Source organism: Carassius auratus, chromosome 41, assembly GCF_003368295.1.
Source record: "Carassius auratus strain Wakin chromosome 41, ASM336829v1, whole genome shotgun sequence".
Classification (NCBI taxonomy): Eukaryota; Metazoa; Chordata; class Actinopteri; order Cypriniformes; family Cyprinidae; genus Carassius; species Carassius auratus.
Genome location: NC_039283.1, coordinates 6,946,045 through 6,972,654, shown reverse-complemented (window position 1 = coordinate 6,972,654; position 26,610 = coordinate 6,946,045). Strand labels below are relative to the sequence as shown.

General features: G+C 40.1%; 1 protein-coding gene across 4 annotated transcripts in view; it reads left to right on the top strand.

The window, feature by feature from the left end:
- The window catches only part of LOC113059982 (glutamate receptor ionotropic, kainate 5-like), a 56,001-nt gene extending 30,820 nt beyond the window's left edge, over positions 1–25,181 (top strand). For 3 of the 4 annotated variants that reach the window (XM_026228721.1, XM_026228723.1, XM_026228722.1), the window contains 19 exons: positions 4,124–4,288; positions 4,915–5,079; positions 5,195–5,292; positions 5,388–5,553; positions 8,340–8,518; positions 8,794–8,847; positions 10,397–10,558; positions 10,645–10,797; positions 10,958–11,062; positions 11,383–11,490; positions 16,027–16,230; positions 16,395–16,508; positions 17,426–17,535; positions 17,838–18,011; positions 18,159–18,324; positions 19,607–19,832; positions 20,346–20,474; positions 21,073–21,239; positions 24,100–25,181. In XM_026228721.1, the coding sequence (XP_026084506.1) occupies positions 4,171–4,288; positions 4,915–5,079; positions 5,195–5,292; positions 5,388–5,553; positions 8,340–8,518; positions 8,794–8,847; positions 10,397–10,558; positions 10,645–10,797; positions 10,958–11,062; positions 11,383–11,490; positions 16,027–16,230; positions 16,395–16,508; positions 17,426–17,535; positions 17,838–18,011; positions 18,159–18,324; positions 19,607–19,832; positions 20,346–20,474; positions 21,073–21,239; positions 24,100–24,696 (3,195 nt within the window). In that variant the 5' untranslated portion in view covers positions 4,124–4,170 and the 3' untranslated portion in view covers positions 24,697–25,181. The remainder of the gene's footprint in view (positions 1–4,123; positions 4,289–4,914; positions 5,080–5,194; positions 5,293–5,387; positions 5,554–8,339; positions 8,519–8,793; positions 8,848–10,396; positions 10,559–10,644; positions 10,798–10,957; positions 11,063–11,382; positions 11,491–16,026; positions 16,231–16,394; positions 16,509–17,425; positions 17,536–17,837; positions 18,012–18,158; positions 18,325–19,606; positions 19,833–20,345; positions 20,475–21,072; positions 21,240–24,099) is intronic. The other variant, XM_026228724.1, reaches the window with a different exon arrangement.
- Positions 25,182–26,610: the final 1,429 nt, after the last annotated feature.

Genomic DNA, 26,610 nt, shown 5'->3' with positions numbered 1-26,610 from the left:
TTTTAGACAAACTTTCTTTACCAACTACAACAATTCTTAATTTTCTACATACTTGTGTTCTCTCTCTCTCTCTTTCTCTCTACCAGGGCAAGTGTCCACTTGGTTTGAATGGATGTGTGCACTTTAGATTCTACAGTGTGTGTTTGTTTTGTAATTAAGCGTGCATATTCATCACCAGATTTGCTAACAGTGTTTTGTAATCTGCAGTCTTGGAAGCGCATTTGTGTTTGCATCCATGTACTTTATCATTATGCTATGCTTTACCCGAGTTTACAGCGGTCTGCACCTTGCATACCCATATAAGCCCAGGAGTCTTAAAGTGCTGTTACTCCTGAGAGCGTCTGCAGACGTCATGCATGAGAAATCATCATGTTTGTTTACTCTGCCAAAGGGAATGCTGAAAGAGCATACAGCTGAAATGCTCTCATTTAAATCTGTTGGCACAGCAGGGTCAGTTAAATCATTCATCTGACACAAAGAATGAGATTTCACATTGGTATAAGCCTTTAATCTTCATATCTTATCACGTATTTATGATGTACCAGCCCAAAAGTGTTAAAACGCCATCAAATATTCTGCAGTGACCGACCACACCTTCATCCGAAAGCTAATCCTGCCGCAAAACTGGTCTGTTACTGGCGCGATCACGACTGTTAAATTCTTAATTGCATGCTGTTTATCTGTGAGTGGGCAGACAACGGATTGCTTTCTCCTGTGAGGTAAGTCAGCATCCTGTGAACAAAGTCCAAGGTCTGCGCTGATCACTCGTCCATCCGTTCATCCGTGTGCGCGTGTGTCTGTGACGAATCTGGATTTGACACAGATGTTTGTGCTGCACCTCAGGGCAGGCCCCGTCAATGTCGGAGAGCAGATCTGTCAAAACACTCATGGACTGGTGTTTGTGTGTTACATGTGAGCAGCATCAGTGACTCATGATGTCAAAAAGTACAGCTAGTGGAAACAGCCCCCCTTTTCAAAAGCATGGAGATGTGTGTGAAACTTTGAGAGAGGTTGGTGGAAATGCAAAGAGACATGTAGGATCAGAAGGAGTCTAGGAAAAGGAAGGATCGACTGTCAAGCTGGTGGATTTTCTCTTTGTACAAGTGAGAGAGTGCATGTGACTGTATGTTACAGGGTGGGTAAAAAGGACAAAGTAAGAAGCTCAAAGCGCCGTGCTGCTGAAAGATTGTCAGAGGAGAGCAGAAATACACTGAATCAGCCGACAAAAGAAGAGATGGAGAGAATTAGGGAGAGACAAGCTTTTTCTGACTGATTTGCCCATTGAGAGAGGACTCAGTAAGTCTGAATGTGGTATTTCAGCACAAACCCCAACATCTTCTTTCCTAACCATCTGCCAGTGTAGTTTAACCAATCTGTAAATGTGTTTAAATTGCACTGCAACATATTTACATTAAATAGGTGTAAATGCAAATGTCTTTGATATTTACACGTATAAAAGGTTACTTTGCAATAAAAATATTCAGCCTCAGAATGATACCTCAAAGCTAACCTCTCCAGTTTATTTTGGTTTTCCATTCTTCTTAAATGCCAGGATGTGTAATCTTCCCATCCGTGATTCATGTCATGATTGTCATCTACATGACTTTAAGGAATAGTTCACCCCAAAATAAAAATAATGTCAAATTAGAGACTTTGTAATGCAATTTGAGAGGTTTCTGTCCCTTTATTGAAAGTACAGGGAACCAAAACTTTATAACATCCAAAAAGGTCATAAAGGCGTCATAAAATTTTATGTCATAAAAAGTGATTTAATTCAAGTCACTTTAAATGATAAATAGATTTAACCTTTAACGTGCGATTTAAGGAATGTGCTGTTACTGTCTGTCCATCAATCACAAGAACTATACAGATGTGAGGGAAATATTTTAAGACCATCCACTTTGTTTCGTCGCTGGCTGTAGACAAACAGCGCCTCAAAAAATATGCATACCCATCTAAAAGATCCAACTATTGGCTGACTTTTATTTTTAACAATGTGCCTGAGCGATTGAATGACACTGTTTTTCATTTGTTTATCTAACATCAGAAAAAAACTTATTTCTTAATTATTCTCAATATGTTGCCAGTTTTTTTCTAAATATCAATGATTTATTGCAGTCTCACAACAAGTTATAATAATAGGTTTAGAAATACAAAGATAATAGATTTTAGCAAGGGTGATGAATTACCATGCTGAAACAGATTGTTGCAAACATTGTGGCTGCGTTAGTTTTTTTTAGCTTAAACAAATATGGCTCTGTTATAGTGCTGGGCTGGTGGCTCTCTTTGACTACCTCAAAACATGTCAGAGATGCTGTGGGAGAGGCTGTGGATACGATGCAGTGAACTTCACCTATCACAGTATTTGTTTTTGACAGAGTGAAAGTGAAGATGAAAAATGATCACCTGGGCAAATACTTGCAATTTTTTCATGCACTTTTTACTGTACCAGTATTTTAAATTGCCCTTTTACCTAGCTTTATAACATGGTAAAAAAAATAAAAAGTGTTACTTTGGCAAGGCACTTACAGAACCCATTGATCTAACAGTGTTGTTGAGTTCTCCAAATGCAAACTTTGCATCCAACGATCAGGCAGCAGCTGACATCACTCTGATCAAATGACACTCAGGCATCGTCAGATTGACAGTACTCTGGACCAGTGATGTTAGAGGGGACCCAGTGGGGGCGGCAATCATATTTCAGGTTGGCCTTCTTTATCACAACCCTGATAAAATGTAGTACAAGTTTGTGCACTTATTGGGGCTCCCTCCTGCTGGTGGCGTCCTAGTTTAGACCTATACCTAGTAGACCTAGCTTGCCTATGCCTAGAAATGTGCCTGGTGCCACTTAGTACCATAAAGATACATATAAAAGTGAACATGTACCTAAATGATAGGACTGCTTTAGAGCTCCAGTAAAGCGTGATAGATTGTAGTAGTTTGCTGTAGGAGCATTTGTGACTTTACTTAATTAGTATATTTATTTGAGTGAATCATGCATATAGCGTGTGCAAATATGCAAAAAAGCTCCGCCATTGAGTGCAATTCACTCTTAGCACGCAAGTGTGTTTGTGTACGCTGACGATTTCAGACCCCTGATGAAGAGGGCTTTTGATGGTTTTATTAATCTCTTGTGCTCTCAGCCCGTGGAGTGCCAGGAGGGACACATGATGGGAGTCTTTTCCTGCCTGCACTCTGGAATCTTTCCACAAATGGAAAAGGCAAAGATAAGAAGGAAGAGGCATCCTAAATGCTTCCACTTCATCTCACAGAAGCCTGGTGACATCTTAACGTGTCTGTATCAACCGGCACTGCCAATGCTCGCATCCAGCACTCTCATTTCACAATCCAAATCAATTAAGGAGAATGAATCACTTCTGCTATTATTATAACTGTCAGATTCACTTCTTACTTACAAAGATGAAGAAGAAACAAATGAAGTGGCTGCTATCTACTCCTCCCTTTCCCCGAGGGCTCCCTCTTCAAGCATATTCTCTCAATGTCTCCTTTTCTCTCTGTCTTTCATTCTCTCTTTTCTTTCTCTCGTTCTTTGTTCTCAGCTTTTATTTCTTTCCCCCTCTCCGCATATATGGTCGCCTCTTTCTTTTGTTCTCCCACCATCTCCCCTAAATAATTTAGGTTTTACAGTTTACTTGCTGACTGCCAAGTATAGCTTTATTCAGGCGTGCACAAATGCAAAACAGCGGGTGTGAACTTTAGATTTATATTTGTGACACTGGTCATTAGTATTTGCCTGCAATAATTATAGTGGAACAATAATGGCTTCTTCAATTCTGTGTACTCACACGCTGAGTCTTTTCATTTCCTCTCTTTCTGACTTTTCGTGCCCTGCTGACACATCCAAAGTGACTGAGAAAAAGAAAGAAAGAGGGGGTGAGAGATGAACAATGAAAAAGGGAGAAGTACACCCATCACTTTTTCCCAGTGGTCAGATATATTTTGTTAGGTCTGTAAAGGTCAGAGTTCACAGAGATTGGTTTCAGTTGTGTATGTGTGGAAGAGAGTCTATGAATAAAATTCTGCACATCCGGTGTTTGTTTATCCGTGTGATTTCCCTGTCCTCATGTATAACAAAGTTCATCTCATTTCTGTGTTTATCTAGGGGGTGCTATAGGCAGCAGAAGGCATCTCCATGAGGAGCGGTAGAAGATGCCGGAACTGCCAGCGCTCCTGCTGTCGATTTACTTCCGCTTCCTGTTAGTCACTGTGGTCACTATGCCGCCTTCTTCCCTGAGCCAGACCCCTGTTCTGTCATCCGTACGGATGGGTAAGTCACATGCATATGGACTCATGTCATGTAGTTGACAAGCCCAATACCTGTGTGTGAAGGTCAAACCAGTGCGACTCAAATGGTTTTGTTTTATGACCCAGGTTTAGTTCTAGAAAGCAAGTAACAACATTTTATTGCACTAAACTAAACTAAAATGTACTATTATAAACTGCATAAACACTAAAATATAAATATTATTAACATGACACCTGTTGAATAGGAAAGTTTACAATTTTGGTTTGTAAATGTTTTTTTGCATTGTAATTTTGAAATTGTTTTATGGTTTTCAAGGATGAAACAAATATATAGCATTTATTTGAGTACATTTACAGCAATATTCAATTAAATTCAAATGCATTTGTATAGCGCTTTTCACAATACACATTGTTTCAAAGCAGCTTTACTCTTTTGTAAAACAGTAATATAGTGAAATATTATTACAATTTAAAATAATTGATTTTACTGACTTTATTATTATTGGACATGGTAGATGGTTGCTTTAAAAGAATGATTATTAAAGGTTGTTATATATTGCATTTATATTACTTGTACCCATTCTTGTAATGATTTCTCTTTACTTTATCTGTCTGTCTCTCTCTCATTCTCATTCTCTCCTCCGTTAGCGGCAATTTTGGATGACAGCTCTGTCTGTGGGCGTGGGGAGCGGTTAGCTTTAGCATTAGCGCGCGAGAACATCAACAGTGTGATGGAGGGCCCGGCTCGTGCTCGCGTGGAGGTCGACATATTTGACCTCCAGAAAGACTCTCAGTATGAGACCACAGATACTAGTGAGTCATACATAAAAAAAAAACACACTCACACACAAAAACATCAAAAAACTTTGAAGTAAAGCAGTACAGCATACAGTGACTCAGAAAGGCAAACAGAGTTTTTTTGTCTTAGTGTGCCAGATTCTGACAAAGGGCGTGGTCTCTGTGATTGGCCCCGCCTCCAGCCCTGCCGCTGGCTCCATAGTCAGTCACATCTGTGGGGAAAAGGAGGTGAGCTTCATCCAAATATTCCACATTTACTTGTCATTTGTTCATTCGCTAACCATATTCTCTTTCCTTTTGTTCTTCAAACCGCTCTTTCTCAGATTCCGCATGTCAAAATCGGTCCGGAAGACACTCCACGGCTTCCTTACCTGCGCTTTGCATCTGTGACTCTGTATCCTAGCAACGAGGATGTGAGCCTTGCCATCGGAGCCATCCTACGCTCCTTCAGCTACCCATCGGCTAGTCTGGTCTGCGCTAAGGCCGAATGTGAGTCCGAGACCTCTGCTCTGCTCATCAGCTGGTCTGGTCTTCCTTCAAGCTTGAATATGTAAAATCATTCCACATGGAGAGCAACACACACAATTTTTTAGCATAGGATACTTATAATTACGAGTTAGTGTTGAAGTGTTCAGAGAAAGGTACTTTTTGTGCCTTTTCTAAAGAAAACAACCCATTTACAATGACTCCACTTTTCCAAAAAGCATTGAAATTGATTTCCTCAACTCCATCTGCCCGATCAATCATCTTCTCTCAGCAAACACCCAAATTAGAATTTGTATTCAAAGCTGATGAGAGAGATGAAATTACAGAAGTTCTGGAGAACAGACTCTGATAATGACACTGCTGTGCTTTCTTACTGCTAGCGCTAACAATTACTTTGTTGTAATAGGTAGCTGTGCCAATAAAACATACTGCTGAGAAATTACACAGCATGTCACTGCATGGACAACATAACTTTCACGTAATCTGGGAGTAAATCTCCCCCCCTGCTGTGTGTGTTAATGTGTGAGACATGTGTGGCCGTGTGTGTGTTTGTTCTTGTGTGTTAGAGAGGGCATCGCTACGTAACGCTCAGCTCTGACCCAGTTGGCTGCACTATGGTTGCTATGGCAGCAGAGTAGGTGCAACTTGCCACTCATCAAGCTCATTTGAAATGGTGGCAAGAGACGGAGAGAGGCTCGCTGCCGCGCTACAGCTTCTCGTTAGACAGATAGAAAGCAATTTCGCGAGCCTGTTTTGACACAAATGTTTTCATGTGTGTTGTGTGCTGGGATTTTGTAGTGAACCTCATTGCCTTTAATTTATGAAACTGTCATCTGATGCCACACAGCTTCAGCTGTTGTTTTCTCTAGTGACCTCATGTCTGTCAGATTGAAAAGCATGAAAGGAGCTTCTAAACAACTGCGTTTTGTGTTTTACACAAAATTGAACCATGATTTTTATCTCCTGCAGACATATGTTACAAAACTAAGCCCGCTGCCTTGGCGTCTATCCATAAGTAGAATACTAAGAAGTGATTCATCTGTATCTTTGCATTTTAAAACACGAGATGCAGGGCAGTGGAATAGCGAGGTATGGAGATGCAGTTTAGCATTTTTAAAAAGATGTGTTGCTCAGAAAAGGTGATGAGATTATGGAAATGATGTAAGCCATGAGCACAATGGTCAAATGTGTCTATCTAGTACGCTTACATATAGGAAAACAACAGAAAAGCATTGCGGTCAAATGCAAAAAATCACTTTCTATGTGGACGTGGTCCTAAAAGAGATAGTTCACCCGAAAATGAAAATTCTGTCATCAATTACTAACCCTCATGTCATTCCAAACCCGTAAGACCTCCTTTCATCTTCAGAACACATATTAAGATATTTCTTATGAAATCTGAGTGCTTTCTGACCCTCCATAGACAGCAATGCAACTAAAACACTCTCAAGCCCTGAAAGGTAGTAAGGACATCATTAAAATAGACCATGGTACATCAGTGATTCAATTGTATTTTTATGAAGCTACAAGAATACCTTTTGTGCACAAATGAAAACAAAAATAATGACTTTATTAAACAAAATGTTTTTCTTCCATGTCAGTCTTTGTCGTATGCTTGCAGGAGTACCACGACGCATGCATGTGATGCTGCTGACGCAGGAGCAGAAATAACTTAATTTTTGTTCCGAAGAGTAATTAGTGACAGAATATTTATTTTTAGGTGAACTATCCCTTTAAGTAGGATGCAACCAAATTAATGATAAAATGTAAGAAAGCAGCAACTCTGCACAGCACACAAATAGTTTTCAATAGAGTTTGACATTAGCATGTTGCTGTCTTTGGTGAATATTTGTGGGTAAAATCTAGGAATACTCAGTAAACATGAAATTATATAGTACACACACTGCATTAAAAATGTATTTTTATTTAGACTTTTAGTAATGAGTGAAAGAAAATGTTATGTATAATCAACAATTTTGTCTCATCCTCCATCTTGGATTTATTTATTCACTAATAAACACTAATAAAATAATAAAACATTCTGCATGTATTTTTTTTTTTTGAACTTGGTGCAGTGCATTCTGGGATTACCTTCTTGCTGCTGGAATTAAGGCATCTCATAACTTAAATGCTTACCTTTTGAAACCTACATTTCCTACAATGTTGGCTACTCCCTAGGTTTTGGAACAGAGCTCTAGCCACCGTGACACACGAGTCATTAAGCACATGGCTGGGTCTGATAATGTTTGTTTCAGTGTGTGACAGCACTGGTCTCTGGTGGAAAACAGAAGGTTTGAGTTCACTTTATAACACAGCTGTGGGAATAAGAAAGTGAAATATCGAGAAAGAGACATTTAGTGGAGTGAAGCAAACAGAGAGGCTGAGAATCAGAATGAACGAGAGAAATCAGTGAAAGAAAGGCAGAAAAAGGGGAGGTATTGAGAGCAAGCGAGTGAGAGAGAGAGAATAAGAGTGTGGAGAGCATTGATTTCTCTCCTCCCTCAAGCTAATTAAAGTTTGGCACTGGCTTTACTTGCTCTTTCTGTGCATGAGGGCTCACTTGAGAGTGCAGCTAGTTATTTACATTTTCACTGGGCTTTGTGTTGCCACCGATTAACTTTCTTCACAGCAGCAATGCAAACGGACAGATGCATGCTGTTTACAAACAACCTCAAGACACAAACCATCTCAGATACACGACATGAAGCCCGGTTTGACCCCTTTCTGTTCCAGTCTGGTGTTTGAGTGTTCATATCCTTTCACCCAACAACTTGCTTTCTTCCCTGCAGGTCTGCTGAGACTAGAGGAGCTGATAAGACGGTTTCTGATCTCTCGGGAGACGCTGTCAATCAGGATGCTGGATGACAACCTTGACCCTACGCCTTTACTAAAGGAGATTCGTGATGACAAAATAGCTACGATAATTATTGATGCTAATGCATCTATATCTTACCTTATACTGAAAAAGGTAAGCATATAGTCACATTATCTAAATGCTGTTGCTTTGGCTCATTTCACATTCATTCATTCTCCTTTTTTTGCCCACTTCAGTCTCTCACCTTGTAATTCAGCTTCGTTCAATGTACCTGCATTTTAATGTATAGATACTATAAATATCATAATGTTTCTGAAAGCAAAGTATTCTGCAACGAGCACTGAAATATTCTGCTTTTCTGTGCAGCTCTCCCATTCGCGCACACAATGAAATGTTTTTTGTCTTGTTCCTCTTGCCTTTCTTTTTAGGCGTCAGAGTTGGGAATGACATCAGCGTTTTACAAGTACATCCTCACAACTATGGTAAGATAGAGGAGGAGCTCTTGGCCTATTTTCCTGCAGATATATTCATGCCCGGAGCCCCATCTTCTGTATTAAAAATTAATCTTTATTACGCAAACCCACTCACACTTCTCAAGCCAACCCCCTTCATAGTTTGAACTACATTAAAGACATATTACCGTACTGTTTAACCTACAAACACAAAACACATTATTAAAACATCTAGTTATACTAGTCTAACCTATTGTGTTTAAAACACTAGGCATCACACAATTGTCAAAAAATAAATAAAATAAATAAAACCACCACCAGACCTTCTGAACAGAACAAACTTGTGCAGACACTTGTGCTTTGTTGCTAGGAGATGCATGAAAGATGAAAACAATGTGTTCTAAAATCGGCTCAAAATTACTAATTATGTTTGATCTCCTCTGACTGAATGGAATCAGGCTGAGTGTAAAAATCAGAGTCTGTGCTCATAATACTCTACATGATTTTCTTAGAAATTTGTCAACTGCCAACTGGGCAGAAAACACTGCAAAAACTAGGCTGACAGACGCTTAACGATGACCGACTGTTGTCTTGATGTGTCATGATGAACACCAGAGAAACATTTAGTAAATGAAACTGATTATTCATAATTTACACGCACCAGTACTCATTACTGAACCCATACATACCACTCATATCATGAGTCCATCCTAAATGGTTACCACATTATGCACACAATGAATAATTCTATATGTATTAATTTAACCATTTTATCTTACCATTCTACTAAAATCTTACCTAACATATTATGTTACCCAAACCTTGCATGTATTACTGAAACATTTAGTTTATTCTAGCATAAACCTATAGTAAATATAACCGATTATTCACATATAACTAGTCTGTACTCATTACTGAAGCATTACATACACTACTGATACCTCTTGTCCCTAACCTCACGTTACAACATTAGTCATGAAAACCCTATGTATTGATTTAGCCATTATATAACCAGTTAATTTAAACCTTACCCTCTAATGAACTTTATAGTCTATTTTTACTTTTTACTCTAACCTTATGCCAACCACTCAAATGCCTAGTTACTACTCAGCACTACTGTAGTCACTCGTCTAACCTACAGTAACATACTTAAACCATTAATGGACATTACTGAAACCTCTAAACATTAATCAAACTACTTTACACATACCCCATTGAACCACCTAATTACTAGTCTACCTTAATAAGTTACATGTTACTCGAACATTGCATGCATTACTAAACCATTCTATCACTAGTCCCCCCTAACAAATTACATGTTACTCAAACCTTGCATGCATTCAGACACACTTTTAATAACTAGTCTAGTTTAACTCATCGAGCATCTTATGCACAATGCTCATGTGCAATGTTCAACATTCATTCAGTCTACACACAAACCATACTCAATTACTCAAACACCACTTAACCAGTACCATTTTACAGGACTAGTCATTATTATTTCATATTTTTAATTCTTACACACAGACTGATGTTCTCTTTTTTTCTGCTGTGTAATGTAATTCCTGTGTGTGTGCAGGACTTCCCGTTGCTGTGGTTGGATGATATAGTGGATGAGCAGTCAAACATCGTGGGCTTCTCAATGTTTAACACCACCCACCCATTTTACCTGGAGTTTATCAGGAGCCTTAACCTGTCCTGGAGAGAGGGCTGTGACATTAACCCTTACCCTGGACCAGCGGTGAGAAACACACAAACACAATACAGAAGCCTATCGATGTATCACACACAGACTGCTCAAACTAAACTGTGTATGTGTGTGTTCAGCTGTCGTCGGCGCTGCTGTTTGATGCTGTTCATGTGGTGGTGAGTGCAGTGCAGGAACTCAACCGGAGTCAGGAGATTGGTGTCAAACCTCTCAGTTGCACCTCCCCTCAGATCTGGCAACACGGAACCAGCCTCATGAACTACCTGCGTATGGTGAGTCTATGTGTGTGTGTGTGTGTGTGTACATTTATTTATTCAATCACTTGAAAGTCTTCCGGCATTGTTGTTTGTGTTAGAGGGCATCCATTGAGTTATTTAAGGTAACATAACTGTTTCTATTCTATTTCTCTCTCTGTTCCCATGTTTTGATCAGGTGGAGTATGATGGTTTGACAGGTCGAGTTGAGTTCAACAGTAAAGGCCAGAGGACCAATTACTCCCTCCACATCCTGGAGAAGCACAGGGGTGGCCACAAAGAGGTGAAAGACACACACACACATGTACACATTTACTTAGCTATCTAAATGGTGATATACAAAGTATTTTTACAATTAAAAACAAAACAAATCAGATATCTACAAAATAAGGTTTTGTCAGAGCTCACCCAGCTCACTTCTGGGTACAGATTTGTTAAGTAGGTTCTCAAACACACACGCACGCACGCACGCACGCACGCACGCACGCGCACACACACACACACACACACACACAGAGTGAGAGACACACAGACACGCAAACTTTGAACAGCACCAGCATCTTTTCATCTGATTGTTCCGTTTGTCTTTCATCTCTGTGTCAGATTGGGATCTGGTTCTCTAACAACACTCTGCTGATGAACTCCACCAGTCTGGATATCAACGTGTCTGAGACTCTGGCTAACAAGAGCCTCATCATCACCACTATACTGGTGAGAACCAGCTGCACTACAGCAGGTCCAAATAGCCAACTAATGTTCACACAATATTTACCACATCTACATTGGTAATTCATGTTAAGCAGGAAATTTCGAACTCTATACTGTCCACTTAAACTATTAATTAATTACAACTTATTTACTGTGACGACTGGGTGAAGGAGGAGCTGGAAACAAGTGCGAGTTTAACAGTTTAATGAACAATAAACAAACAAACAAGAGTACTACACGATGCTGGGAAGACGACAATCCAAGATTGCGGTGAGACGGTGAGAAATCTGGATGGTGACGGTGAGAAGGCAGCAGGAGAGGATGGCACAGGAACTGCGGGGAATAGAGCCGAAGGTAAGTCGTGATGCTTTGTGAAAGTGCGGAGAGTGGATGAGGTTCCGGGGGAAGACACAGATATCCAACGTAAACAACACAGAAGCAAGAGACAGAGGGTCAGACATTAAACAACGATCTCACAAACACAAGATGTGAGACAAGCCAAAATATAGGGAGTGTGTAATGAGTGACAGCTGCTGCTGATGACAATTAACAGAGACGCCCACAAACTAACCAGTGCAGACTCGAAACACACAGACTTCACCACAAAGTGCAAAACCCAGAGATCACGGTTTACAAACCGTGACAGTACCCCCCCCCCCCCTTCTATGAAGTCCTCTTGGAGTTCCCAGAAGGGCCTACCTGCTGATTGTAATCATCAATAAGGGAGTGATCCAGTATGTCCCTAGCAGGTACCCAACTCCTCTCCTCCGGACCGTAACCTTCCCAGTCCATCAGGTACTGGAATCCTCGTCCCCTCCATCTCGAGTCCAGAATGCGATTAACCGAATAAGTCTGTTCCCCATCTACGACTATCTATTTTTGACACATGAAAGGCGGGGTGTATCCTCCTGTACGCTGGAGGTAGTTTGAGGCGGACTGTCACTGGACTAATGATCTTGGTGATAGCAAACGGGCCAATAAATTTGGGAGCTAATTTATTAGATACGGAACGCAGAGGAATGTTACTGGTAGAAAGCCACACCTTTTGACCCACGACGTAAAAGGGAGGCTTTGACCGGTGGCGATCGGCCTTGGCCTTAGTGTGTTCCCTCATCCAGAGCAGAGTCTCGCGGAGCTCTGGTCTAGGTGCGGTGGCACCTCTGGACAAACACGTCAGCGGAGGGGATCGCGACTTCGGATTCCAAACTGGGAAAAACTGGTGGCTGGTAACCTAAACTGCACTGAAATTAAGAAAGGCCCGTAGATGGCAACGAATTGTTAGTGTACTCCACCATAGAGAATTGTTGACTCCAGGAAGAAGGATTCTTGGAGACCAAACATCGCAACGTCCTCTCTAAATCTTGGTTGGCTCGCTCAGTTTGTCCGTAACTTTGGGGATGATAACCCGAAGACAAGTTAACTGACGCTCCGAGCAATTTGCAAAACTCTTTCCAAAATTTGGATATAAATTGAGATCCTCTGTCAGAAACCACGTCTACCGGGAGGCCATGAAGCCGGTCCACTATGGTCAAAGGACCGTCATGCCATTAGAGGGCGGGAAGGCGGTAACAAAATCTAGTGCGATGTGGGACCAGGGTCTCGAAGGCACAGTCAGCGGTTGAAGGAGCCCATCAGGAGGTCGGTTAGATGACTTACCACTGCCGCAAACTGAGCAAGCCAAAACAAAATCGCGGATATCACGAGCCATACGTGGCCACCAGAATCGTTGTTTAACCAACCCATTAGTTCGACTTATCCCTGGGTGACAAGCCACGTTAGAGTAATGACCCCACTGGACCACTTCGGACCTTAACTCCTCCGGCACATATAAACGGTTCGGTGGACAACCAGGTGGAGTCGTTACCCCTTGTAAGGCCGTCTTGACCTTCGACTCGACCTCCCATACGAGTGCTGAGACCACTAATTTCTCATGTAAAATACACTCGGAGGGATCAAAAAGACGTGATAATGAATCGGGTTTGATATTCTTGGAACCCGGGCGGTACGATAAAGTAAAATCAAAGCGACTGAAAAAAAAGTGCCCACCGAGCCTGCCTGGAATTGAGTCTTTTGGCAGTTCTAATGTACTCTAAATTCTTATGATCGGTCCAAACTATAAAAGGCACCCCTGAGCCTTCCAGCCATTTACGCCACTCCTCTAAAGCTAATTTGATGGCCAACAACTCTCTGTTACCAATGTCATAATTGTGTTCAGCAGGAGATAATCGAGGGGATGGGAAAAAAACGCTCAAGGATGTACCTTATCGTCCGAAACAGCACGTTGGGACAACACTGCTCCTACCCCCACCTCTGACGTGTCGACCTCCTCCACGAACTGCCGTGTGGGATCAGGGGCCACAAGAATAGGAGCTGAAACAAAGTGGCATTTGAGGTTAGTGAACTAGTTAGTCTCAGCTGCGTCTGACCACCTGAACGGAGTACTGGGAGAGGTCAAGGCTGTCAGAGGTGAGGCTAGTTGGCTGAAATTGCAAATTAAAAACCGATAAAAATTGGCGAACCCCAGAAACCGCTGTAGGGCCTTACGGGAATCTGGAGATGGCCAATCTATCACAGCCTTAACTTTGTCAGGGTCCATAAGTATTCCTTCGGACGAGACGATATACCCTAGGAAGGGAACAGACTGTGCATGGAATACGCATTTCTCCGCCTTGACAAAAAGCCCATTCTCAAGTAACCTCTGGAGCACTCATCTGATGTGTTGAACGTGTTCCTGGAGAGATGAAGAAAAAATCAGTATGTCATCCAGGTAAACATATATAAACTGATCTACCATATCTCTCAACACGTCATTAACGAGTGCTTGGACAACCCTGGCGAGTTGGAGAGCCCGAACGGCATCACCAAGTATTCAAAATGCCCTCTGGGGGTATTAAAGGCGGTTTTCCATTCATTCCCCTTACTGATGTGGACAAAATGATAAGCATTACGTAAATCCAATTTTGTGAATACGGATGCTTCCTGTAACCTCTCGAAAGCTGAAGACATGAGTGGTAACAGATAAGTGTTCTTCATCGTAATGTTGTTCAGCTCTCGGTAATCAATGCAAGGTCACAGAGAACCATCCTTCTTACCCACAAAAAAGAATCCCGCCCCCACTGGAGAAGAGGAAGGACGGATGAACCCAGATGCTAAGGAATCAGAAATGTATTTCTCCATGGCCTCCCTCTCAGGAATAGAAAGTATAGAGTATAGAGAAAGTATAGAGACTTCCCAGCGGAGATCCCACCCGATAGTAGCCTCAAGTTTACTACCGGGCTGGCTCTTTTATCGGGCAGGAGAAGATGGTATGTCCTGAGCCTCCACAGTACAGACATAGTCCTTGGGACCTCCGCCGTTCTCTCTCCCTCCGGGACAGCCGAGTTCTACCCACCTGCATGGGTTCGTGGTCATCGACGGGACCGACCGAGTTCTCTCGACTTGAGCGCCCCCTGTCTGGAGAGATGGTATGTTGGTAAGTTCTGCAGAAAGCTGGCTCACCGGAGTAGTTTTCTGGTGCCGGAAGTCACAGCTCTGGCCGGTATTGATCCTGGGGGGTTCCCCGGGGGACGATGGGCGCAGTGGGAGAAGTGAGCTGATGGATCTGCTGGGTGAGCTCGGACACCTGTGCCACCAGCGCTTGGATAGCGCGTCCGGTGTTAGAGATGCTCTCCTGCTGCTGATCCATGCGTTTAACACTGTGGTGCGTAAAGTCTATAAGAGTGTTGGTGCTCGCTGCTTCCATGGTGGTGAGAACGTTCTGTGACGACTGGGTGAAGGAGGAGCTGGAAACAAGTGCGAATTTAACAGTTTAATGAACAATAAACAAACAAACAAGAGTACTACAAGATGCTGGGAAGATGGCGGTGAGACGGTGAGTAATCCGGATGGTGACGGTGAGAAGGCAGCAGGAGAGGATGGCACAGGAACTGCGGGGAATAGAGCCGAAGGTAAGTCGTGATGCACTTGTCAAAGTGCAAAACCCAGAGATCCCGGTTTACCAACCGTGACATTTACACAAGGGGACATACAGTTAATGGAATGTCTGGAACGGAATCATGATGGAAAGAACATAGTTATTATTAAGAGAATAAGGCATTCACAGGGATTCATGGAGGGTCAATTTAAAATAAATGTTATCCAAATTAGTGATATTAAAAATGTTATGTTATCCAAGATATTAAAATATATAAGAAATGTGTGTAGTTTTATCTTAAAAGATGATGTTTTAAAGTGAGACAGACCATCTACATAACTGAATTTACCAAATAGTTTGCAAAAATTCACTTATTTTTCTGCTGTTGTGTTCCGCGAACATAATGTTTCTCATGTTAGAAATTAGATTGTCACCTGGAGACATGATAAAGCAACATCTTCTCAAAGTAGTAAAATGATTAAAAATCACTGCTGTTTTGTTAACTTAGAAACTTATTGTTTTTTAAAATGTGAGTTTAATATTTTATATAATATAGTAAGACAAATGTGATGGGGACCTGAAACTACTGCATAACATGAATGACCCACATGTGTTTGTGTGTGCAGGAGAACCCGTATGTGATGAGGAAGGTGAATTACCAGGAGTTTGAGGGGAATGAGCAGTACGAGGGTTTTTGTGTGGACATGTTGAGAGAGCTGGCTGACACTCTCAAGTTCACCTTCCGCATCAAACTGGTGGACGATGGCCTGTATGGAGCACCTGAACCCAACGGCTCATGGACAGGCATGGTGGGAGAGCTGATCAACAGGGTATGTGCTCATACTCATCAACACTTCCCCTCCTGAATTAATTCTGGAAATCACACGGTTCCATTCAATTCAGTTCTGTGTCATTTTCTTGATAAATTCTCTTCAAGAATTTATGTTCTGCTTTTACAATGTTTTGTTGCTCTCTCCTTCATTCTTTGGAGCAGAAAGCTGATTTGGCTGTAGCAGCTTTTACCATCACATCTGAGAGAGAGAAGGTCATTGACTTCTCAAAACCCTTCATGACCCTGGGCATCAGTATTCTCTACAGGGTCCATATAGTAAGTCACACACACAGAGTCTGGATGTTCACGTACATAAAAAAAAAAAAAAAAAAAGAGACAGAATACAGAAATGTGTCCTGTGTAAAGGTTTACCTCAGAAACAAAATGTATTTTTGTGATAGACTCATGTTCAGTGATACTGTATTGAAAACAATTAAAACTGAGGTTTTGGAAATGTCTATACAATGTTTCACTCTTTTGCATCTTTAACATAATTCCATGCTTTTCTCTACAAATATTGGTATATGTGATTAACTATGATTAATAAGAATAATGTATTTACATATAAATTAATTGAGTGTAATGAATTTGTAATTAACTTCCAATTGTTTATTAAACTTTTATCATGGGTTTGACTGGTTTCAAGGTTTTAATATCCTCTTAGAAACCAAATGTTTTTATAGCAAAACCTGACCCACACATACTCAAACTGAAAACTTGTTAGTGTAATATTGGCTGTACTTTTGTTTGTAAACACTAAACAGCCAAGATCTGCTTTCCATGGAACAGGTTTAAGGTCCATCTTTGCTTACTCATGTATGCTGTTTTGATCAATAGCGCTCTCTTGTGGCTGAAGTAAAGCATACACGATTAAAACATACAATGGAAGAAACAGGATGAAATTATACACATTGAACCAAATAATATTATAATAATGTGATATTCTCTGCTTGTCCTCTCCTGAATAAGAACTAGATATAGAAAGAATGAAAGCTAGCTAGCTATATAGACAAGATAGATATAAAATTGCTGTAAATATGTATTATTCAGGGCTGCATTTTCTATTGTCACATTTATGTAATTAACAGATTGAATATTCTTAGTGTACATAATTCCTTTTGGCTTTTATTTCTACCACCGTCCTTCCTTCAGCTGCATTCATTTACCTCTCTTTCTCTTCCACGGTCTCTCAGGGCAGGAAGCCAGGTTATTTCTCCTTCCTGGATCCCTTCTCACCGGCTGTTTGGCTCTTTATGCTGCTGGCTTACCTCGCTGTCAGCTGTGTGCTCTTTCTTTCTGCTAGGTACACACAGAAACACACACCTACACACATATACTCAAACACAGCTAAAAATCTTTGCCTTAATCAGTGTGTTTGGTTGTTTTGATCTTTAAAATAATATTAGGTGCAAATTAAATCTTCAATTAGGTTTAGCTTTCTTACCCTAATGGCAGTTATTATTGTTATAATAAATCATTTTAAGAATAAATCTACAAAAAGGAAGTGATTTATTATTTTTTTTTATAGTATTTAAGTTAGAAAATAAAAATGTAATGCTCCGTTCAAGATTTTGCTCTGACTCTCTGTCTGTGTACTTGTCTCAGGTTGAGTCCATATGAATGGTATAACCCTCACCCGTGTCTGCACGAGCGCAGAGACCTGCTGGAGAATCAGTACACTCTAGGAAACAGCCTGTGGTTTCCTGTGGGGGGCTTCATGCAGCAGGGGTCAGAGATCATGCCCCGAGCCCTCTCCACACGGTGTGTCAGTGGGGTCTGGTGAGTGTGAGCGTGTGCTGGAGCTCCATATGTGTTGATGATCATTTTAACAGAGTCAATGGACACATTACACAGCACAGCTATGGGCTCTTTGCCCTCTGCTTCCATCGTTTATGTCCTCGCTTTCTCTCTGTCTCTCTCTTTTAGGTGGGCATTCACTCTCATAATAATCTCTTCATACACAGCGAATCTGGCTGCGTTTCTGACAGTGCAGAGAATGGAAGTGCCAATCGAATCCCCAGATGACCTGGCCGATCAAACCAATATCCAGTACGGCACCATTCATGGAGGAAGCACCATGACCTTTTTTATGGTACAAATCATATGATATTAAGTTTATACACACATACGCACATAAAAGTGAAGACATGCTGGCTTGCAGATGTCGTTGGTCACTTTAAGACTTCTGCCTGGAAGGGTTAGTGAGTAGTCATCATGTGTTTTCTGGTCAATAAAAGGTCATAATAAAAAGAAGGACATTTCCACTTTGGCGTTCTAAACTTTTTTTAACCTTCAGTAAATGTTAAGCAGCCTCAGGAGGTCAAACTAAATATTGTATGACGTTATAATTTTCTGTTCATTTTCATTTTGTAAGCCTGTCACCAACACTAAGAACATGTTTGCAAATGTGATGAAAGAGATGTAACAATGGATATTTGTATTCATAATGTAATGTATATGTGAGTGAAACAGACTATAGATAAAGAAAAAAAATGTAGGACAGACACTTGGTCTATACATCGGTTGTTTATTTGATGGTGACAGGTCTGAATGCAAGCTTGCAGTCGACTGAAAGAATGAGGCAGGGTTTAAGTGGTCTAAATTACAAGAGAGAAGTCAGTCGTTTCACTGGAATATCGAGTTAAGATTTTTAATGACTTTTTTATTAACTTATGAGGTTAGAAAATGACTGAACACTTAGAAAATAAGTAAGGATGTACTAGACATTAAGCTTGCAAATTTAAGGCTTTATCAGTTTGGGACCAAATACTAGTTTTTATATAGATTAATGTAAAATTCTATCTATAACAGAATTTTTTTTTAGTATTTGTCAAATGCAATATTTAATGCAATATTTGTCAAAATGTGAAAATTAAGAACATTTTATACTATATATATTTTTTAATTGTCATGCTGTTGTAAGGGTCCAAATGATGATTAAATTAAATTTTTATAAATTATACATTCAATTTTTATTTTTGGTTGGCATACTGTCATTTGTAGCGTTTATGTTCATTTTACTTATCTAATATATATATTTTTTCGCTTTAAGCTCCTTCTTTCAATGAACATCTGTTTAAAAAGTTTAAAGATTTTCAGGCTCAATTTTGGACCATATTCATGGAAAGTGCCAGCGGGCATATATTTGGATGGGACTTATATCTGTTGTTTATTTTGTTGTTGTTTTTTTTTTTGTATTATCCTTGGCTTACAAACTATGTATTTTCCTATCAGTTTTTTGTTTGCTCAAGAGTTTTTGCCATCTGTGTGTCTAACTGTTTCTTTTCTCTCTCTCTCTTTTTTTTCCACGTTAAATCATGTTTAAATGTTTATTTATGATGTATGCACTGATTATACCTCCTCTCTTCCTTCAGAACTCTCGTTATCAAACGTATCAGCGGATGTGGAACTACATGTATTCAAAGCAGCCCAGTGTCTTCGTGAAGAGCACAGAGGAGGGCATTGCACGAGTCTTGAACTCTAGATATGCCTTCCTGCTTGAGAGCACCATGAATGAGTATCACCGCAGCCTCAACTGTAATCTCACTCAGATCGGAGGCCTGCTGGACACCAAGGGTTATGGAATCGGCATGCCTCTCGGTGAGAGAGATGGGCATAATATCACAGAAAATTATCCCAACTCATCCCTACATTTGTAGAAATCAAGGAAAAAATTAGCACAGTAATAAACTCACAATGGAAGTTTCACAAGCAGTGTGGCAACACTATGAATCATGAGGTTTTTAAACCATAATAACACTTAAGAAAGACATGTTGCCAACATTGTTTGTGCAAAATTATATATCTTTGCTAAAAAAATAAACTTGCTCGGTTTCACTTTTCATTATGTCTTTAACAAGTACACTGAGGACAAAAACTCTGAGAAAAAAGTAATGCAAGTAATTTAAACAAGTAATGTGATGAGAAGACATATTTAAGGCTCTGTGTTTCTAGGTGACCAATAAATAAGCAAATTGAGAATTTGTTTGACCATCATCTGATATCATCTGGCTTGTTTTTACAGAAGTGGATGTGCCATTATGTGCCCAATTCATTGACACTTCCTCATGCTAAATCACCAAACGGTTACATCAGCATTATTCTGTCTCCCAGGTTCTCCCTTCAGAGATGAGATCAGTCTGGCAGTGCTACAGTTGCAGGAGAATAACAGGTTGGAGATCCTGAAGAGAAGATGGTGGGAGGGAGGGCAGTGTCCCAAAGAGGAAGACCACCGCGCCAAAGGCATAAACCTCTCCTGCACTTCAACACAATAATCTCCTCCCATTCTCATTCCTGCTGAAAAATCCAGCACCAGGAACTGGTAGATGTGAAGAACATATTAGTTGGTCAACCAGCTACAATGTTCCAAAAAAAAAAAAAAAACAGCTGGTTGTTCCAAAAAGCAGCAGGTAGCTGGTAGTTTCTGATCTAAGATGATAAGAAACAATCTATCAGCATGTGCCGACTCATAACCAGCTACTATGATCCTAGACATAACACAGCAGGGATTTCACACACTCACTACAGGGTGGGACTTGGTTCTATTAGTTGTTGATTATATGGACTAAATTATTGGAAAAGTCTGGTGTGCATCACCAGAGAGAAGTCTGTCATTTCTGGAAGATCAAATTATGACATTTTGATAAAAAATTATCAAGAAGTCAAAACTAATTTTGAAAAAAAAAACACAATGCATGAATTGTTCATAATAAAATGAATTGCATTTACAAAATAAGGTAATAATTTCCACTTCATGCCAACTTTAGGAAAGTCTATTTATTACATTCTATAGATTCTGATAGATGCAGATTGTTTAAAAGTGTTTAATTGACTGTTGCAGGTCTTGGGATGGAGAACATTGGCGGTATATTTGTGGTGTTAATCTGTGGCCTGATTATTGCTGTGTTTGTTGCTGTGATGGAGTTTGTGTGGTCCACACGCCGATCAGCTGAAACAGACGAGGTACGGCCTCTCTCCTGCGACCGCCAGTATCACAGTCACTCTAAAGTAGGTTACAAAGCAACCCGCCGACTCCTCGCCTTAGTGTGTGTCCTAGTGAAGTCCAAGTCAGTGGTTGTGTTACGGTGTGCATGACTACTGCATGAATAAAAATCTGTAAAACATGCTTCTGCGATATACTGTATACAAAGGGTTGGAATAATAAACATTATTTTAATGATTTTGAAAGAAGTACCTTACTCTCACCAATGCTGCATTTATTTGTTATACATTTAGAAACAGAAATACTGTGAAATAACTTTTTAAAGGGGCATTCCATCCCAAAATAAAAATGTTGTCATCAATCCCTTACCCCCATGTTGTTCTGTAAAAGCTTTGTTTGTTATCGGAATACAATTTAAAGGTTAATTCACCCCATAATTATAATTATGTTATAAATAACTCACCCTCATGTCGTTCCAAACCTGTGAGACCTCCGTTTATCTTTGGAACAAAGTTTAAGATATTTTAGAATTAATCCATGAGCTTTCAGTCCCTCCATTGAAGCTGTGTGTATGGTTTCAAAATCAGCAAAAACTACGACTTTATTCAGCATTGTCTTCTCTTCCGTGTCTGTTGTGAGAGAGTTCAAAACAAAGCCGTTTGTGATATCCGGTTCGCGAACGAATCATTCGATGCAACTGGATCTTTTTGAACCAGTTCTCCAAATCGGACTGAATCATTTTAATAAGCATTAATCCACAAATGACTTAAGCTGTTTACTTTTTTAATGTGGCTGACAATCCCTCTGAGTTCAAACAAACCAATATCCCGGAATAATTCATTTACTCTAACAGTACACTGACTTAACTGATGTGAAGAGAGAACGGAAGATGAACACAGAGCCGAGCCAGATAACGAACAAAAGACTGACTCGTACACGAGTCAAGAACCAGTTGCATCGGTTTTCGGATCACCAGTAGTTCTTTCGGACAGTTCGATTCAATAAACCGGTTGAAGAAAACGGTTCACCGGTTCTTTTGCGCTCGACGTAATGCCGTCATTGGCGATGATTGCCCTTCATTCAAGCCTTCGGTTTACCCGCACTCATAACATTAGCAAAGAATCAGTTCAGAATCAATCACCAAAGGAATCAGTTCAGTTCAGACGCTCTGTGTGTCGGTCTGCTTTACGCTGAAGCACACATGTGCAGTATCATCAGCTCCTCGGTTCTTGAATCGGATGCGTCCGACAGGAAAGGTTCTTGACTCATGATCGAGTCTGTTTTTTGTTCGTTATCTGGCTAGGCTTGGAGTTCATCTTCAGTTCTATCTTCAGAGCATTTCAGTCAGTGTACTGTTTGAGTAAATGAATTACTCCGGATATTGGTTTGTTTGAACTCAGAGGGAGTGTCAGCCACATTAAAAAAGTTAACAGCTTAAGTCATTTGTGGATTAATGCGTATTGGAGACACAGCCATTTAAAACGATTCAGTTCGATTTGGTGAACTGGTTCAAAAAGATCCGGTTACATCGAATGATTCGTTCGCGAACCGGATATTACAAACTGCTTTGTTTTGAACTCTCTCTCAACAGACACGGAAGAGAAGACAATGCTGAATAAAGTCGTAGTTTTTGCTGTTTTTAATTTTTTTTCGATGCTTCAAAAAAGTCTAACTGACCCTTTGATGTCACATGGACTACTTTGATGATGTTTTTCTAACCTTCCTGGACATGGACAGTAGACCGTACAATACCTTCAATGGAGGGACTGAGAGCTCTCGGACTAAATCTAAAATATCTTAAACTGTGTTCCGAAGATGAACAGAGGTCTCACTGGTTAGGAACGACATGAGGGTGAGTTATTAATGACATATTTTTGATTATTGGGTGAACTAATCCTTTAAGATAGATTATGCTGCCTATGCTCTTCTGAATCGGCCGCCCCACAAGGATGCACTGTTTTCTTTCAAATCAAAGCTAAATACACATAGAAACAGTGCATCCTTGTGGCGTGGCTGATACAGAAGGACATACACAGCATACAGTGATATGGAGAGACACAGAGGAGACTGTTTGATAAATTTTTATTATTTTTGATTTCTTCAATAACAAAAAGTATTCCTCGCTTCATAACGTTAAAGTTAAACCACTGATGGCAGATGGACTATTGTGACAATGTCTTTCATACTTTTCTGGACCTTGACAGTGTAACTTACTTGGGGGTCTATGGGACAGTCACAAGCCTCCCGTTTTCATCCAAAATATCTTAAATTGTGTTTCCAAGATGAACTAAGCTTTTATGGGTTTGGAACGACATGGGGGTAAGTGATTAATGACAAAATTTTGAGTTTGGGGTGGAGTATCCCTTTCATATTTGTATGGAAATTTTTATGGAAAGTTCAAATGTTCAAAACAGTATTTATTTGGAATATAAATCTTTTGTGATATTCTAAATGTCTTTATTTTCAATTTCATGCATTCTTAGGGAATACAAGTATAATGCATACAAATGTTTATGCACTTATCAGATGCTTGACTTACATTGCATTTAGGCTAACAATTTTCTCCTAATATGTGTTCCCTGGGATTCTTACCCCCAACCTTGCACTTGCAAACGCAATGCTCTACCACTTGAGCTACAAGATAGATATAATAATATATATTACATACATAATAGAATAGAAACAGGTATTTTAAATTATAATATTTAGCAACATTACTTTTTTTCACTGTATTTTTGATTAAATACATGCAGCCTTGATGAGCATAAGAGATTTCTTTCAAAAACTTAAAATATTGTATGTTGTTACATATATGTATATATATGTGTGTGTGTGTGTGTTTATAACTGTTATATTTACTTCAGTGATAAATACTAATCTTCCTTTGATCAAGCGTTTAACATGTATATATTTCTAAATGTTCAGGTGTCTGTATGTCAGGAGATGCTGACAGAGTTCCGTAATGCAATTTCCTGCAAGAAAAGTTCTCGTCTTCGCCGCCGGCGACCCCTGTCCAGCTCTCTGGCCCTTCGACACCCCACTCGCATCACTTTAGGGGCCCCACGGCCCCTGCGCCTTGTCCGAGAGATGCGTCTTAGCAACGGAAAGCTCTACAGCGGTACTGGACCCCTGACAGGAAGTTCAGGGCCAGGAGGAGGCCCCTCAGACATGGGCCCCGGCCCCCAGCGACTTCTGGAGGACCCGTTAGGTGTCAACAGCACCCCCACAGTGGCCCTGGGTCCACCTGCAGTGACAGTGCCTCTGCCGCGGGGCTGCACTCATGTGCGCATTTGCCAGGAGTGCCGGCGTATCCAGAGTCTACGCACGACCTCTTGCACACGTATCCCTCCCTCCTCGGCCCCTCTGCCTCGCCTGGCCCCGCCCCCTCCACTCTCATCCTCCAATACAGACAGTGAAGGCGGCGGTGGGCTGAGCCCGTGCCGAATAGGCCACTCCCCGCCAGCAACTTTACCACCACCTCAGTCTAGCAACAACACAGACATAAATGGAGAGCAGAAATGAGAACAGAGAGACTGACAAAAGGGGAAGACAGAAGTATGACACATTTTTGCAGTATTTGCCCCTTTTTGTTCAAAATCACAGACAAATGCGCTTTCCATATTTTATTTGGTACGAGAAAATTATTCTTTTTTTTTGGATAGACATGTCTCATCAATGATTCTTATGTACTACTGAACAATGTACTATAACATTGCCTGTGTCTGAAGCAACCTTGAAAATGTGATGGTAAAGCATTAAGACGACAGGCAGCACAGAGTTATTAACCTTCCCCTTGATTCTGATCTTCTGGCAGCACACAGACGTCTGCTTGCAATTCCCTTCAGTGACTGAAATCAGTCTCTATGTTACGACAGAGGTCACACACAGGAAGTAGCACAGAGAGGCTCTCCTTTGGACATCATTGTCTCAATGATACTGTCCAGATCAGAGCCAGACCACGACTGAATGAGAGCACATGCTTTAACGGAGGACAATGACACTATGAAACACACTTGTTAATTAAAAAGATATTCTAAACAGATATTCTTACTTTTCTGTACTATACTTATTTTTTAATTCACTGTATGTGTATTTAATTCTGGGGTTGTGTTGTCTGAATTGGAAATAAAAAATAGAGATACTTTACTGATACAGAGGAGATCTACTCTGACTGAATGTGTTATTGCAAATGAGGAGCCGTGTGTTCATTAAAACGAGGAATTTGATCTGTCTGCAAGAACTTGTGAGTCGGTAAACAGATCTGAAAACCACACCACATACCTCAGCCCAGATTTGTTCTTGTCCACATTCACCACAGAGTTTTTAGAGACAGAATGTCAGACATCTGATGTTGTGGTTCAGCTTAAAAATGTTCTCAAAACATCAGTGGACTGAAAAACAACTAATGGAAGAAAGAAATAGAAGAATCACAGATGCTCCAAAATGGCACCAAACTTTTTTTTATTATTATTTTACAAATGTTTCTATACAAATGTGTTTTGCATATAAAATCATGTTTATTTACATTAATATTACAACTTGAGGTGCAGAGAATATTTTATCAATAGGTCAGTTTTAGAGATTGAGGAGAAAATTCCAAAGAAAATCATTTGGAATAAAAATATATCTATACTAATTTGTTTTTAACAACATGATTCTTTCCAATTTTTTATTTAACTTTTTTATATGCTGTGTACAGACTGGATTGTGTTTTTCTGCAGGACATTTTGCAATTGTAAATCTAAATCAAAGCCCACAAAGACATGAAAATAAAGGGGAACTTGGGAATAAATGTTTACTGTAAGTATGTATTGGTATGTATTTAAACTCATTTCTTTCATTTTAAGAAGTGCTAAGATTTGTGACTTTTTGCATAGACCACACACAGACTCAGGTCTAGCTCTAAAAAGAGAGCTTGCACACTTTTCAAACACTGTCAGTGTCAGTTTTATGGGCATTTTGGAAGGTTTCTTTTTTTTTTTTTTTTTTTTTTTTTTTTTTTTGATAGGAAAAGTAAGTTTTGACAGGGTGTGAGGGGGGATGGGGTCAGGAAAGGCCGTTATCAGTCCATTTCCACAAAGAATGTTAACAATAATGATAAATTAATAATTGTCTATTGCTAAAGGACAATGACATTGTGTTTATTATAAGCTGGAGTTTTATTGTCTGTTGCTATAAATGTTCAAGCTCTTTTAAGTCAGATGGTCAATTGTTTGTCCTCCATCAGCTGGAAAAAAGTGTTTCCAACAATATTGTTCCTCTGTTGTTATAATTCTAGCTGGGGTGTGGACTTCCCTATTGTTAGAATTAGAATGGTTATTAAAACTTAATAGTTGTCGTCCTTGGTGTGAACATGCCTTTATTGTCTCTATGTTCAATCACCTAGAGCCCTGTAGATGTGACGTTTATACTCAAGATCAGTCTTTTCCTGCTCTG